This window comes from Rhineura floridana, chromosome 2 (assembly GCF_030035675.1).
Source record: "Rhineura floridana isolate rRhiFlo1 chromosome 2, rRhiFlo1.hap2, whole genome shotgun sequence".
NCBI classification, from domain to species: Eukaryota; Metazoa; Chordata; class Lepidosauria; order Squamata; family Rhineuridae; genus Rhineura; species Rhineura floridana.
This window is the reverse complement of record NC_084481.1, coordinates 186,217,775-186,229,827: the sequence shown is the minus strand read 5'-3', so window position 1 is coordinate 186,229,827 and position 12,053 is coordinate 186,217,775. Positions and strand designations below refer to the sequence as shown.

General features: G+C 39.1%; 2 protein-coding genes across 4 annotated transcripts in view; one reads left to right on the top strand and one right to left on the bottom strand.

Annotated features, from left to right (window-relative positions):
* The window catches only part of PPP2R3C (protein phosphatase 2 regulatory subunit B''gamma), a 46,271-nt gene extending 37,344 nt beyond the window's left edge, over nucleotides 1–8,927 (top strand). For all 3 annotated transcript variants that reach the window (XM_061611652.1, XM_061611653.1, XM_061611651.1), the window contains 4 exons: nucleotides 4,075–4,211; nucleotides 5,260–5,397; nucleotides 7,153–7,212; nucleotides 8,521–8,927. In XM_061611652.1, coding sequence (XP_061467636.1) covers nucleotides 4,075–4,211; nucleotides 5,260–5,397; nucleotides 7,153–7,212; nucleotides 8,521–8,709 — 524 coding nt within the window. In that variant the 3' untranslated portion in view covers nucleotides 8,710–8,927. The remainder of the gene's footprint in view (nucleotides 1–4,074; nucleotides 4,212–5,259; nucleotides 5,398–7,152; nucleotides 7,213–8,520) is intronic.
* Nucleotides 8,928–9,581: 654 nt separating this feature from the next.
* SRP54 (signal recognition particle 54) overlaps nucleotides 9,582–12,053 on the bottom strand; it is a 53,358-nt gene continuing 50,886 nt past the window's right edge. Inside the window, exon 17 of the mRNA XM_061611656.1 lies at nucleotides 9,582–11,818. Within this exon, the coding sequence (XP_061467640.1) occupies nucleotides 11,609–11,818 (210 nt within the window). The 3' untranslated portion in view covers nucleotides 9,582–11,608. The remainder of the gene's footprint in view (nucleotides 11,819–12,053) is intronic.

The window sequence follows — 12,053 nt, the reverse complement described above, 5'->3', positions numbered from 1 at the left end:
TCTTGCTCATAAACTGGACATTTTAGATTCTAGAAGAAAGCATTAACAGTCCAGATTGGCTTGTAGACCTTATATTGTCTTTTATTCTTCTATGAATAAGTGCACACTGCTTAAAATATTACTGTTTCAGTCCATTACTACAACTTTTCATTAATATTCCGTCTCCCACATCAACTTTTTCAGCCCCTACTTTGACAACACTCCATATTCAATCAGTGTTTTTGTTTACTCTTAGCACAGTTCAGAAGATTAAAACTTGAATTCCTCTAGTTTTAAAGTCCCTGGTTCAAATTTCTCTTTCACTTTGGACTCACAAATGGCTTTGGAGAAACCATCATTGTCTCAGCCCCCCCCCCCAATCTGCAAGATGACGATGATAATACTGGCCTACTTTACAGAATTGTTTTAAGAATTACAGAAGTAAGATATGTTTGCACTATATCCTATACAAGTGGGCCCTGAAGCAAAAGGTTGTAGTATCGAGTGCTTCTGTTTAGAATGCCAGACATGCCCTTTCTGGGATACTTTTCCGTTCTTGGTCCCCTTCAGTAGTCAGCTGGCATTCTGTAGCCACTGAGCTTGCTAAGTCCTCATTAGGCTGTTTTAGAATGTGTACCCGTTAGCATTTTTATTTTACTTCTGCAAACCTTGGGGTTCCCCAAACCTCTTGGTATCTCCCTCTTGTGTATGGGGTGCTGTTTTGTCTACATAATTACTGGCATACAAGGAACAGAGTTCACTAAGTGGTATCTAGCTAAACAAGGACTTTTAGTTGCACAATGGAACTTCCCCACCCTCTCCTCTCCCTGCATGTCCCTTAAATAAATGTGCTCCGGAGGTTGGGAGAAACCCCCAAACAGATACAGGGGTTACGCAGGGAGAGGCAAGACCAGGGAAGTTCCATTGTGGATGCTGCCTGTAGATACTAAGAGCAAAGGAATCAAAAGCTGAGAGTAGCCATAAGCATACCCTTCTAAAAAAAAATTTTAAAGGCACAATGGAAAACAATTCCAACAAAGAAAAAAGGGGGAAGACAACAAAAGAAGCCATTGTGGCTTCATAAAAAGCTTAGAGATGACCTGAAAACAAAAAAAGGACAAAGATAGGAAATGGAAGGGAGGTCAGACCACAAAGGAAGAACACAGACAGGTAACAGGGAATTTCAGGGATGGCTTCAGGAAGACTAAAGCTGAGAATGAGCTGAGGTTAGTGAGAGATGCCAAAAGCAACCAAAAAGTTTTCTTCAGGTACATCCATAGTAAGACAGAGAAAATAGTGGTGATACAGCTACTCAATGAGGATGGCAAGATGATAACAGATGACAAAGAAGAGGCAGAAGTGCTCAATTCCTACTTTGGATCAGTCTTCTCCCAAAAAAGGATCTGTGACCCTCCCAGGAAACATGAAGTAGAAGGGGCAGGATTGCACCTTGAAACTGATAAACAAATGGTCAAGGAATACCTAATCATTTTGAATGAGTTCAGATCTGCAGGCCCAATGAACTGCATCCTAGAGTATTGAAGGAAGCGGCTGAAGAACTCTTGGAACCAGTCTTTTATCTTTGCAAAACAGTGGGCAAAAAGGAGGAACCTGGAAACTACAGACCAATCAGCCTGACATCAATCCCTGGGAAAATTCTGGAGCAAATTATAAAGCGGTCAATCTGTAAACACCTTGAAAACGATGCAGTGATTACTAGAAGCCAACATGGATTTTTCAAGAACAAATCCTGCCAGACTGATCTGATCTCATTTTTTGATCAGGTATCCTCCCTGGTAGACTGTGGGAATGCTGTGGACATAATATATCTGGACTTCAGCAAAGTTTTTGACGTGTCCCATGATAGTCTGATTAGCAAACTAGCTAAATGTGGGCTGGATGGAACAACTATCAGGTGGATCCACAACTAGCTATAGAATCATACTCAAAGAGTGCTTATCAATGGTTCCTTCTCAAACTGGGCAGAGGTAACAAGTGGAGTACTGCAGAGCTCAGTCCTGAACCTAGTGCTCTTCAACATTTGTGTTAATGACTTGGATGAGGAGGTGCAGGGAATTCTTACTAAATTGCAGATGATACAAAACTGGGAGGGATAGCTAATACCGTGGAAGATAGAAACAAAATTCAAAGGAGTCTTGATAGGCTGGAGCATTGGGCTGAAAACAACAGAATGAAATTTAACAGGGATAAGTGCAAAATTTCTACACATAGAGAAAAGACACCAAATGCACAGTTCTAAAATGAGGGATGATTGGCTCAGCAATACATGCAAGAAGGATCTTGGGATTGTTGTTGATCACAAGCTGAATAAGAGCCAACAGTGTCACGTGGCTGCAAAAAAGGCAAGTGCTATTTTAAGCTGCATTAACAGAAGTATAGTTTCCAAATTGTGTGAAGTATTGGTTCTCCTCTGTTCGGCACTGGTTAGACCTCATCTTGAGTACTGCGTCCAGTTCTGGACACCGCACTTTAAAAAAGACGCAGACAAACTGGAACAGGTTCAGAGGAGGGCACCAAGGATGATCAGTGTCCTGGAAACAAAGTCCTGTGAGGAGAGACTGAAAGAAGTGGGCATGTTTAACCTTGAGAAGAGAAGATTGAGGGGAGATATGATAGCACTCATCAGGTACTTGAAAGGTTGCCACACAGAGGAGGGCCAGGAATAATGGGCTCAAGTTGCAGGAAGCCAGATTTTGACTGAACATCAGGAAAAACCTCTTAATTGTTAGAGAGGTACGACAATGGAACCAATTACCTGTGGAGGTGGTGGGCTCTCCAACACTAGAGGCATTCAAGAGGCAGCTGGACAGGCACCTGTTGGGCATGGTTTGATTTGGATTCCTGCATTGAGCAGGGGATTGGACAGTGGCCTTTTAGGCCCCTTCCAACTCTATGATTCTATGAAACTTATTCTCCAATTGCTGATCCTTCCCAAAAGGCATGATCTCCACTCAAGAGAGAGATACCAGTAGGCTTGGGAGAACCCAAAAGTTTGCAGAAGTACGTTTGCAGCCCACCACCTCCACAGGTAATTGGTAACTTCTAGACTGGACTACTGCAATGTGCTCTACGTTGGGCTGCCCTTGAAGACTGTTCGGAAACTACAACTAGTCCAGAATGCAGCGGCCAGATTGCTGACGCGGACCAGAAGGTCCGCTCATATAACACCTGTTCTGGCCCGTCTGCACTGGCTTCCTGTTTGTTTCCGGGCTAGATTCAAAGTGCTGGTTTTGACCTATAAAGCCCTACACGGCATGGGACCGCAATACCTGGTGGACCGCCTCTCCCAATATGAACCTACCCGGACACTGTGCTCAACATCTAAGGCCCTCCTCCGAGTGCCATCCCATCGAGAAGCTCGGAGGGTGGTGACTACAACCAGGGCCTTTTCTGTGGTGGCCCCCGAACTGTGGAACAGCCTCCCCGATGAGGTGCGCCTGGCACCGACGCTACTATCTTTTCAGCGCCAGGTGAAAACCTTTTTATACTCCCAGGCATTTTAAAGTGTGTTTTAATAGCATTTTCATCATTATTTGTATTTTGGATGTTGTTTGGTTCTTTTATTGTTTGTTTTGTTTTCTTGATTTATTGTATTTATTGTATTTATACATTGCTTGTTTTTTTATCTTTTTGTACACTGCCCAGAGAGCCTTCGGGCTTAGGGCGGTATATAAATTAAAATAAATAAATAAATAAAACCATCTAATGTACGTGCTTAGTAGCTATGCAATGCTCAGTGGCAGGGGACAGAGAGGAAACAGGATATGGAGTATCTTGGAAAAGAGCATGGCTGGAATCCTGAACAGGAACATTGCATATTGCAACATTTTGTTGAGGTCCCATTTGTAACAGTTAAATGTTGTCACTACTACACTACTCTACCCCAGTATCAACTGTTTTCATCAGCTTCAAGACAAAAAAAACCTTGCCAATTCGTGCAGCATAAATCAAGGGATGCCCTTACTACAAATCTAAGCTGTACCTGTTTTAATGCTTCCTCATTAATTTTTTGATATAAAGGGGCATGGACAGTTGTTACTGCATTCTCCCCCTTTCTTTTGTTGCTCCCCACAGGGCAGTACTTAAACCTTGACAAAGACCACAATGGTATGCTTAGCAAAGAGGAACTATCTCGCTATGGAACAGGGACTTTAACCAACATATTTTTGGACCGGGTCTTCCAAGAGTGTCTGACGTATGATGGAGAAATGGTACTGTTCTTGTAGATGCGTGACAGATGAAATATCTTGCATTTCAAGTAAAGGCAAAGTTGTTGATTTTTAAATTGGAACTCCTCCGCTTTTTAAAGCCTGTTATCATCATATGTATGTTAACTAAATAGAATGAAGACAAAATTCTAATGTGAATGTCAGCTGAAAACCCACACATTGTGAATGTAGCAGCTAGCTGAATAAAAAATCTCATTGTTATAGGGGGGACAGTGGGCCCTTCACTGTTTGCCTCCAGTGGCCAACAGTAAGGAACTTATAAATTGAAACTAACAGAGCGCCTTGGAAACACAAATATAGTGCCACTAATATAGAATTCACATTTGAATGTCTCTAAGACTTTGCCCTCCTTGTCAATGAGCTAAGTGGCCATTGTCAACCTCCCTAAGTTAACGACACAATTAAGTTACTGTTTAGAAAGTTGCTGCTGAGTTTTGAATAAGATTGGTCTTTTTCTGGAAGAGAATTCATACAAATATGTGCAGCATTGGAATCTGGTAGTTGAATTGGTGGCAAAAATAGAAGAATGGGAATTCTTCATTTCTTTCATTTCTGTATGCTGTTTATAACACAAGACCCATGTTGTCACTAAGATATGCTGCACCATGTTACTATAGGGCACAAACATGATATATTTTGGTCAATGGCTAACCAGCAAATAATAACTGGCTAAGTATTTTTTTAATTGCCTTAGTACATGAATTCTGCTTTAGCCAGTTGAACTAGAACAATTGTCGGTGGTTGGAAGAATGTGATAAGCTGTTGTTTAAATGTTCATGTTTCATTTAGTTCAGATTGTGGGGCAAGTTCTCTAGTAGTGTTGATAAAATCTATGGGTATGTTGCCTGTCCAATAAAAAGGCATGTATTTTCTGCACACCCTTTTTCCTCAGCAGCCATTTTCTGATTCATGCCGTCTTTCAATGAAAATTAACTGCTCCCCTACAAGGAAATAGCCACCAATTATGTTCTGCTTGCAAAATCAATTTAGAAAGCGGACTATAATAAACATGATTGCATCTGCTTTTTAGGACTATAAGACCTACCTGGACTTTGTACTTGCATTAGAAAACAGAAAGGAACCTGCAGCTCTGCAGTATATTTTCAAGCTGCTTGATATAGAGAACAAAGGATACCTGAATGTCTTTTCCCTTAATTATTTCTTTAGGGTAAGTCCCTTTTTATAGAGGTAGGTCATTTTTTTGTACATGTGTTGTTACAGCCATTGTGCCTCTACCTAGAGACCAGCAGGCAATTGCTTTAAACTACCAGTGTTCACATGAGGTTTTTGTCAACTTCTAAGAAATATATAAATGTTTAAAAGTTCACATTCAGAAAGAGAAAGAATTTAGAATGGATTTTCAGAGAACATCTTACATAAAGAAAATACACTGCTGTGATTTTAATTAAATATCAGGTTTTGCCAAAGTTGAAATTTTCAGTCAAACTCACTTTCATTTTTAAGTGAGTTGTTCTTAATGACCTCTAATGGCTAACAGCTATGGGATGTTAATAGCTTCTATCTACTCTCAGTGATGGAAAATCTGTGGTTCCTATCTAATCAGAGGGCAGCTTTCTTACAATTGTGTGCTCTTTCTAAACTTACATTTTCTCATTGACTGAAAGTCAAATGATCCTATTAATAAAAACATACCTTTATGAGCTAACCATTATTATTATTGCCAGCAAATAAGTATTTCATAGAGGGTACATTGATCACTGAATCAGCGCCATCTCACAGAGATCTACTGATGCTAATATGAAGGCTCAGAATGTTATACCACTAGATACCATCTGAGCTTTCACTAAACCTAGTAGAAATGTTTGTTAAATGTAAATCCTCTTTTCCTTTTCTCCAGTGTCTTTCAGGTTTAATCTTTTTTTTTTTAAGAGAGCATGCCCTTTTGTGAATTTTGAAACTAAAACAGGGATTTCACTGTGAAAATCCCACACAAGTATATATTTCATTCACATTAAAGCAATAAAAACAATTCAGAGTCTTAATATTGATCACCTCCAATTCTGTACCTACTCAACAAAAGTATTCTACTGCTAATGACTCAGGAGTAGGATAATTCAACTAATGGTTTCAGAAATAGTAATAATCTGGAACACTTTCAAAGCTTTTACAGTAAATGCTCTGCAGGTTTAAAATACATCCAGAGCTGTGTTCTTTTAGCAGCATGAAACAGATTAATTCTTCTGTAACAAACATCACTTGGCCCTTCATCTTCCAATTATTTCTTCTTCCAGCATACACTTTATAGTTGATCTCAAAGTTTGAGGCAAAAAGCTTATTTTAACAATGAGGCATGCTGCCTGCCTCAGTTCTAACACGTTGCTTCAAAGTGAGTTAGGAGATGGGAATTGTTGCACATAGGATGAACAGATGGTCAACCCCTTCTGCTTTTCTGCTTTGCTTTCTGCATCAATCACCTGTTTTGCAGAGGAAAGGGCAGAATTCAGCCCCTGGCTACCATTGACACAAGGGGACTGAATGCAGGCAGCACACTCCTCCAAACAGACGATAAAGGACAAGAGACATAGCACAGTCATAACATATGTTTTGAGTGTTTAACATCTCCAGTTCAGTCCCAGCGTCAGCAATCCAAGGATCTTGGGTAGCAAGAACTGGGCAAGTCCTCTACCCGAGACCCTAGAATATTTCTACCCGTCATGGTAGACAATACTAAATTATATGCATGACTTTGTATAGAACAGTTATTTGTCCTGTAACAGCCCAGTCAGAGTTAAGTGCCAACCATATGTGTGCCCACATGTTCATACATATCTTTGCACTGGGCCAGTGATGCTTTAATTTTTTTTATCATGAACATAATTTATTCACTTTCTCAGATTGAAAAAGATACTCTTATTTTCTGAATGTATCTTATACCTCTTCCTCATCTATGCTGTGACCATAGGCTATTCAAGAACAAATGAAAATCCATGGACAGGAACCAGTTTCTTTTCAAGATGTCAAGGTAGATTTCTGACCAAAATGTATTTGTATACAGTAATGATGAGAGACTGACTTTCTGAAATGCACGTTTGATAGTCTGTAGCCTGAGATACAGACACACACTTAGGCATGTGCAGTGTATTATTACAAGGGGCAGTCTTATGGTAGAATGCTGATTCCATTTTGTGAAACAATTTTTTAAATATTTTAATAGTACTGAATTTGGAACATTTTATATCTAAATACTTTTTAAAAATGAAATAATATGCTATATCTCTGGGGCAAGGGTAAGTAGAACCTTCAGGGAAAGAATTCTGCAGTATGAAATAACAGACCTAGAAAAGCCCCTTGCCTAAAAAAAGGTTAACTGGCAGAAAATTGAGAGATTATCCATGTACTACTAACAACTTTTATTTGAGAAGATACCTTCAGATTTTGCTACATTGATTTTGAAATCCATCTTGCAAGTTGAATGGGAGAACTAACTTACTGATGCTTGGACATGTGTCTCATTCTCAACCCATGAAGTAGTGAGACTATAAATATGAGGACAAGTGGTGAAAATGATTTTTTTTGGGGGGAGGAGCTATCATAGCAGACACTAAGAGGTAAAACTTTCACATGCAGTTGCTTATTACCACATGACTCCAGTAGTCTTTCTTCATCACACCATAGATCTTTTTGCTGTTGACAAACAGCTTTGCCACCTAGATACAGCTGCCACGTAGAACAATTGAAAGCAGCATGTACTTTGTGCCTGTATTGTGCATATCCCACCTTTAGCCTTCTCTACTGGAAAACACTGATTTGTGAGCAAGCTTTTTGTGGCATGGACAAAAATTACCTAACCTATGTGGGACCATTGTTCAGAAAGATCACAACTTGAGAGAGAGCAGTCATGGAGCAATTCAGTGTAGCTGTAATGTGTCTGTCTGTAGTGTATGCAGAGTCTAAATTTACCCTAGGCCACTACCACCTCCCTCCAGCTGACGGCCGCTGCTACGAAAAAGTAGGTCTTGTTCTCATCATGTCACAGTAATTTACTCAACCAATGTGGAAAAAGTACTTTAGTAAAGAACTTTTACCACAAGAATTAACGCTGACTGTATTTTAAGGGCAAGTGTAACACACACTTTGTGTACTGTGCAATTTACGCTTCTTTTCAGCAAGGATGTGCTTTACTACTAGACTTGAACACCAACGCATAAGAGGAAAGTGAAATTAAGTGTTTGTTATTTATTAAAATTACTAAGTCATTCTACTAGCGTGCAAAAAAAATCATGTTAGCCTTTGAGTAAAAAACTGTTAACTCTTTGCTTACTTTTTCTAGGATGAAATCTTTGATATGGTGAAGCCTAAGGATCCTTACAAAATCTCTCTTCAGGATTTAATCAACAGTAGTCAAGGCGACACTGTCACTAGCATTTTAATTGATCTTAATGGCTTCTGGACCTATGAGAACAGAGAGGTTCTTGTAGCAAGTGACAATGACAACACAACAGAACTTGATGATACATGATTTAGCAGGAATAGCCTGTATCCATGGAGATATGCCCAGCTGATACAGTGACCATTTAAAGCTGAACAATGTATTCATTACCCAAATCAATGAAGCTTCCATGTAGCTCCTGATGGACAAACGTTTTGTATAAGGCTTGTGAGATGGTCTTGTCTGAAGCAAAGAAAAAGTAATGCTGTTCTGTAATGTCATTAAACATTTATGGACTTGCTGGTAAATTTAGTTTATTGAAATTATTCCTGTACTTACAAACTATCTTCCAGTATAAACCTGCTGGTATAATGTGGTCTTGAATACTCTAGTTTTGTACTGTTGTATTAGCATTGCTAAAACAAGTCATGTGTAAAGAAGAAGCAATCTGTCAATTATATCTGAAAAATTAAGATATGTAGAAGGGTAGTTACAAATGTACAGGTCAATTCTAAAATGTTACTATGGAATTAAATATCTGCGAGCTGGATCACAGTGAAGCACCCTTCCAAAACTGCATCACAGTTTTTAGTTTAAATGCTCATGATTAGCTTATGTGCAAATACCATGTGGTGCAAATACACAAATGCAGGGCTTCAAAACACATTGGTGTGTCTCAAAACACGTGACTATCCTGTCAAAAGTAAAATATACCTCTGATGTCTTAACTGAATGCAGCCCTCTAAGTATGCAAACCTACACATGCTTATCTAGGAGTAGGTTCTCCTGAACTCAGAGGAACAACTTCTGAGTAGACATAGGATTACAGTCTTAATAAGGTGAAAGTTTTGGCTTACTAGAATCCCACCAGCTACCACTGGGTATTTTTAATGGCATCTGTACCTGCTGCATTCAAAGCACAGGTTTGCTAGTCCTACAATAACAACTCTGAACCCAACTGATTTATGATTATATTAAATATAAAATTTAATACATTTACAAGAAAAAGTACCCACTTTCATACCATTTGCATATACTGCAAGAAATAGTAAAGGTAAGGCACAATGACTAGAAGAACCTCATGACAATAAGCCCTTCCCATTATTTAAAGCAAGAACATTTTTGGCTAGCAGAAGTTTTATAGTAGTAGCTTAGTATTTACTGTGATGCCCTGTACAAAGATTTAATATCTATGCTTCACATAGTTTACAAGTTGCAGTTGGATTTAGGATGATTCTAATCCAAAGTGGATGTATCCTTTAAGATTTTTAGAAGAACAAAGTTCTGATGCCCTTTAGTTAAACATAACATTCTCAAATTTTTAAAAAAGCTTCCCATAAAGAATAGCATGCCAAGCGAGACTAAAACTCTTCCTCCTTCACACATGCCTGATAAGGGATAATGAAGGCAAGTACACATTCTATGAGGGGGCTCTCTGCAGTCTTTCTGGCTAGTGCTGTGATAGTTTTCCTTTCCTATTTCCATACTTACATGGATTTATATTGCACAGTTTCTTCAGATGTACAAGCTTTTAAGAAGAAGCTATGAAAGTGTGTAATGACAGCCAAAAAGGAAAGGGGTAGTTCTGCTTTCTGAATGCATCTTTTTGTGCCACATACCCACACACATTTGGATCCAGTCCTATATCTGCAAACTTTTGTGTTGCAGATGTTTTGTGAGAATTAGTATGGATTGTCCTCACAAAAAAGTTCATTATCCAAATTAGAGTAGATTCTCAGTGGTCATTGGTCAGGTGCAGAAAAGATTATTTCTCACTAGAAAACCCACCCTTGCTACCGTAGGCAGTTCTCAAACTTGTTTTTGAACATTTTAAATACTAAAATCAAGCTCTACCACTGAAACAGTGTCTAACTCTGCATGAAAAAGTGCTACAAGGGTATTAAAATAGTAATTAATTCAGCATACCTCACTGTTGGAGAATGAAGATCACATTGTGGTGGTGGTGTTTTACAACATGGAAATGTTTAGACCCATCAATAGATTTATCAGCATACCATCCTCTGGCCAGATTAGACAGATTAATTGTCAAGCCATTTGAATAATGGAATTCCTTAATTAATTAATTATATTACATTTATATCTCAGAAGGAGCGCAGGGCAGCAAGTGTTTCAGTGGCAGAACTTTATTTTTGTATTTAAAATAGCACACATGGTAAAGTCAGAGATTACATTGTCAACTGACTCTGTATATTAGACCTCTTCCTCCAAACAATGAGAACATGCTTTAGGGGCTCCATGACAGTCCTTGGTTAAACAGAGTTTTCAGAGAAGTTTTTATAAATTGCTTTTTTTGACATTAAACAAAGCCCCCTCACTTTAAATTGTATGACTGGACACACATACACATGCAACCGTGACAATAAATTAAACTAAGTCACAAAGATGCCTTGTGAATTAGTTCCTGTTAGTCTAAAATGTTCACCTAGGTTTCAATAAGTAACATTATAAACACAAAACTGACCTTAAAGAACCACAGTGATCAGTCCACAACTGTCAACAAGGCACCAGATGTTCAGGAAAGACATTTTACTTGTTCTGCATAGATAGGTCACATGTAGGACCAGCTATTTGCATTTCATATCTAATAGGTTAAGCAAAGTGTCTTAGCCTTTATTAGACAGATGTTGGCTGAAGAGACATTAATATCTCTGACCATACTCTTAAATAAGTTACATTCCACTGAACATGCATAACAGGGCCTACAAACATTTGACAATTAAGAAATATGAAATAATACCCAACACTGCACAAGCAGACTTCCACTCAAGCAACAGGACTTCTGCCTCTTCTCCTCACCCACCAGGATGTGCTCTGAGAGGTCTGGTGACCCTCCAGATCAGATTTCAGAGCTAGAGAGGCCTGCAGAAGAGAAGAGAGGGAAGAGAACCCCCTCTGCATGAGTAGAAGTCCATTCCAGTGACAGACACCACTGGATGTCACCCAGGGAATTCTTCTGCAATGCTTCATTCTAAGCAGACAGTGGAGTAGTATCTTGTTTACTTTCCACAACAGGCAGACAATCTTCTGTTTCAAAGTTGAGATTCACAAAAGTATTACAGGTTGTAGCCTCTGGCTGAGCTGTCTGGACAGCAGTCCCTTCTTGACTCTGATTCTGCTGCTCTTGAAACCTCCTTTCTGCTTCTTCTGACATCTTATTCTCTTCTTCCTCCTCCTCTTCCTAAAAAAAAATCCGTATGTAAAACCAGTGGCAGAACCCCATATTAATGTGAGCGTATTAATGTGCACTAAGGTTTATTTCTGGCAAAAATATCAAGCAGCTAAATCGCTCATTCAGTCCGTTAGTATTGCACCTAGTATTACAACTCTTAAGTACCCATCCAACAGGAAAAGTTGAACTTGGCATTTAAAAAATGCAATTAGCATGCTTGTCAACAGGGACTCAGGCTGTATGG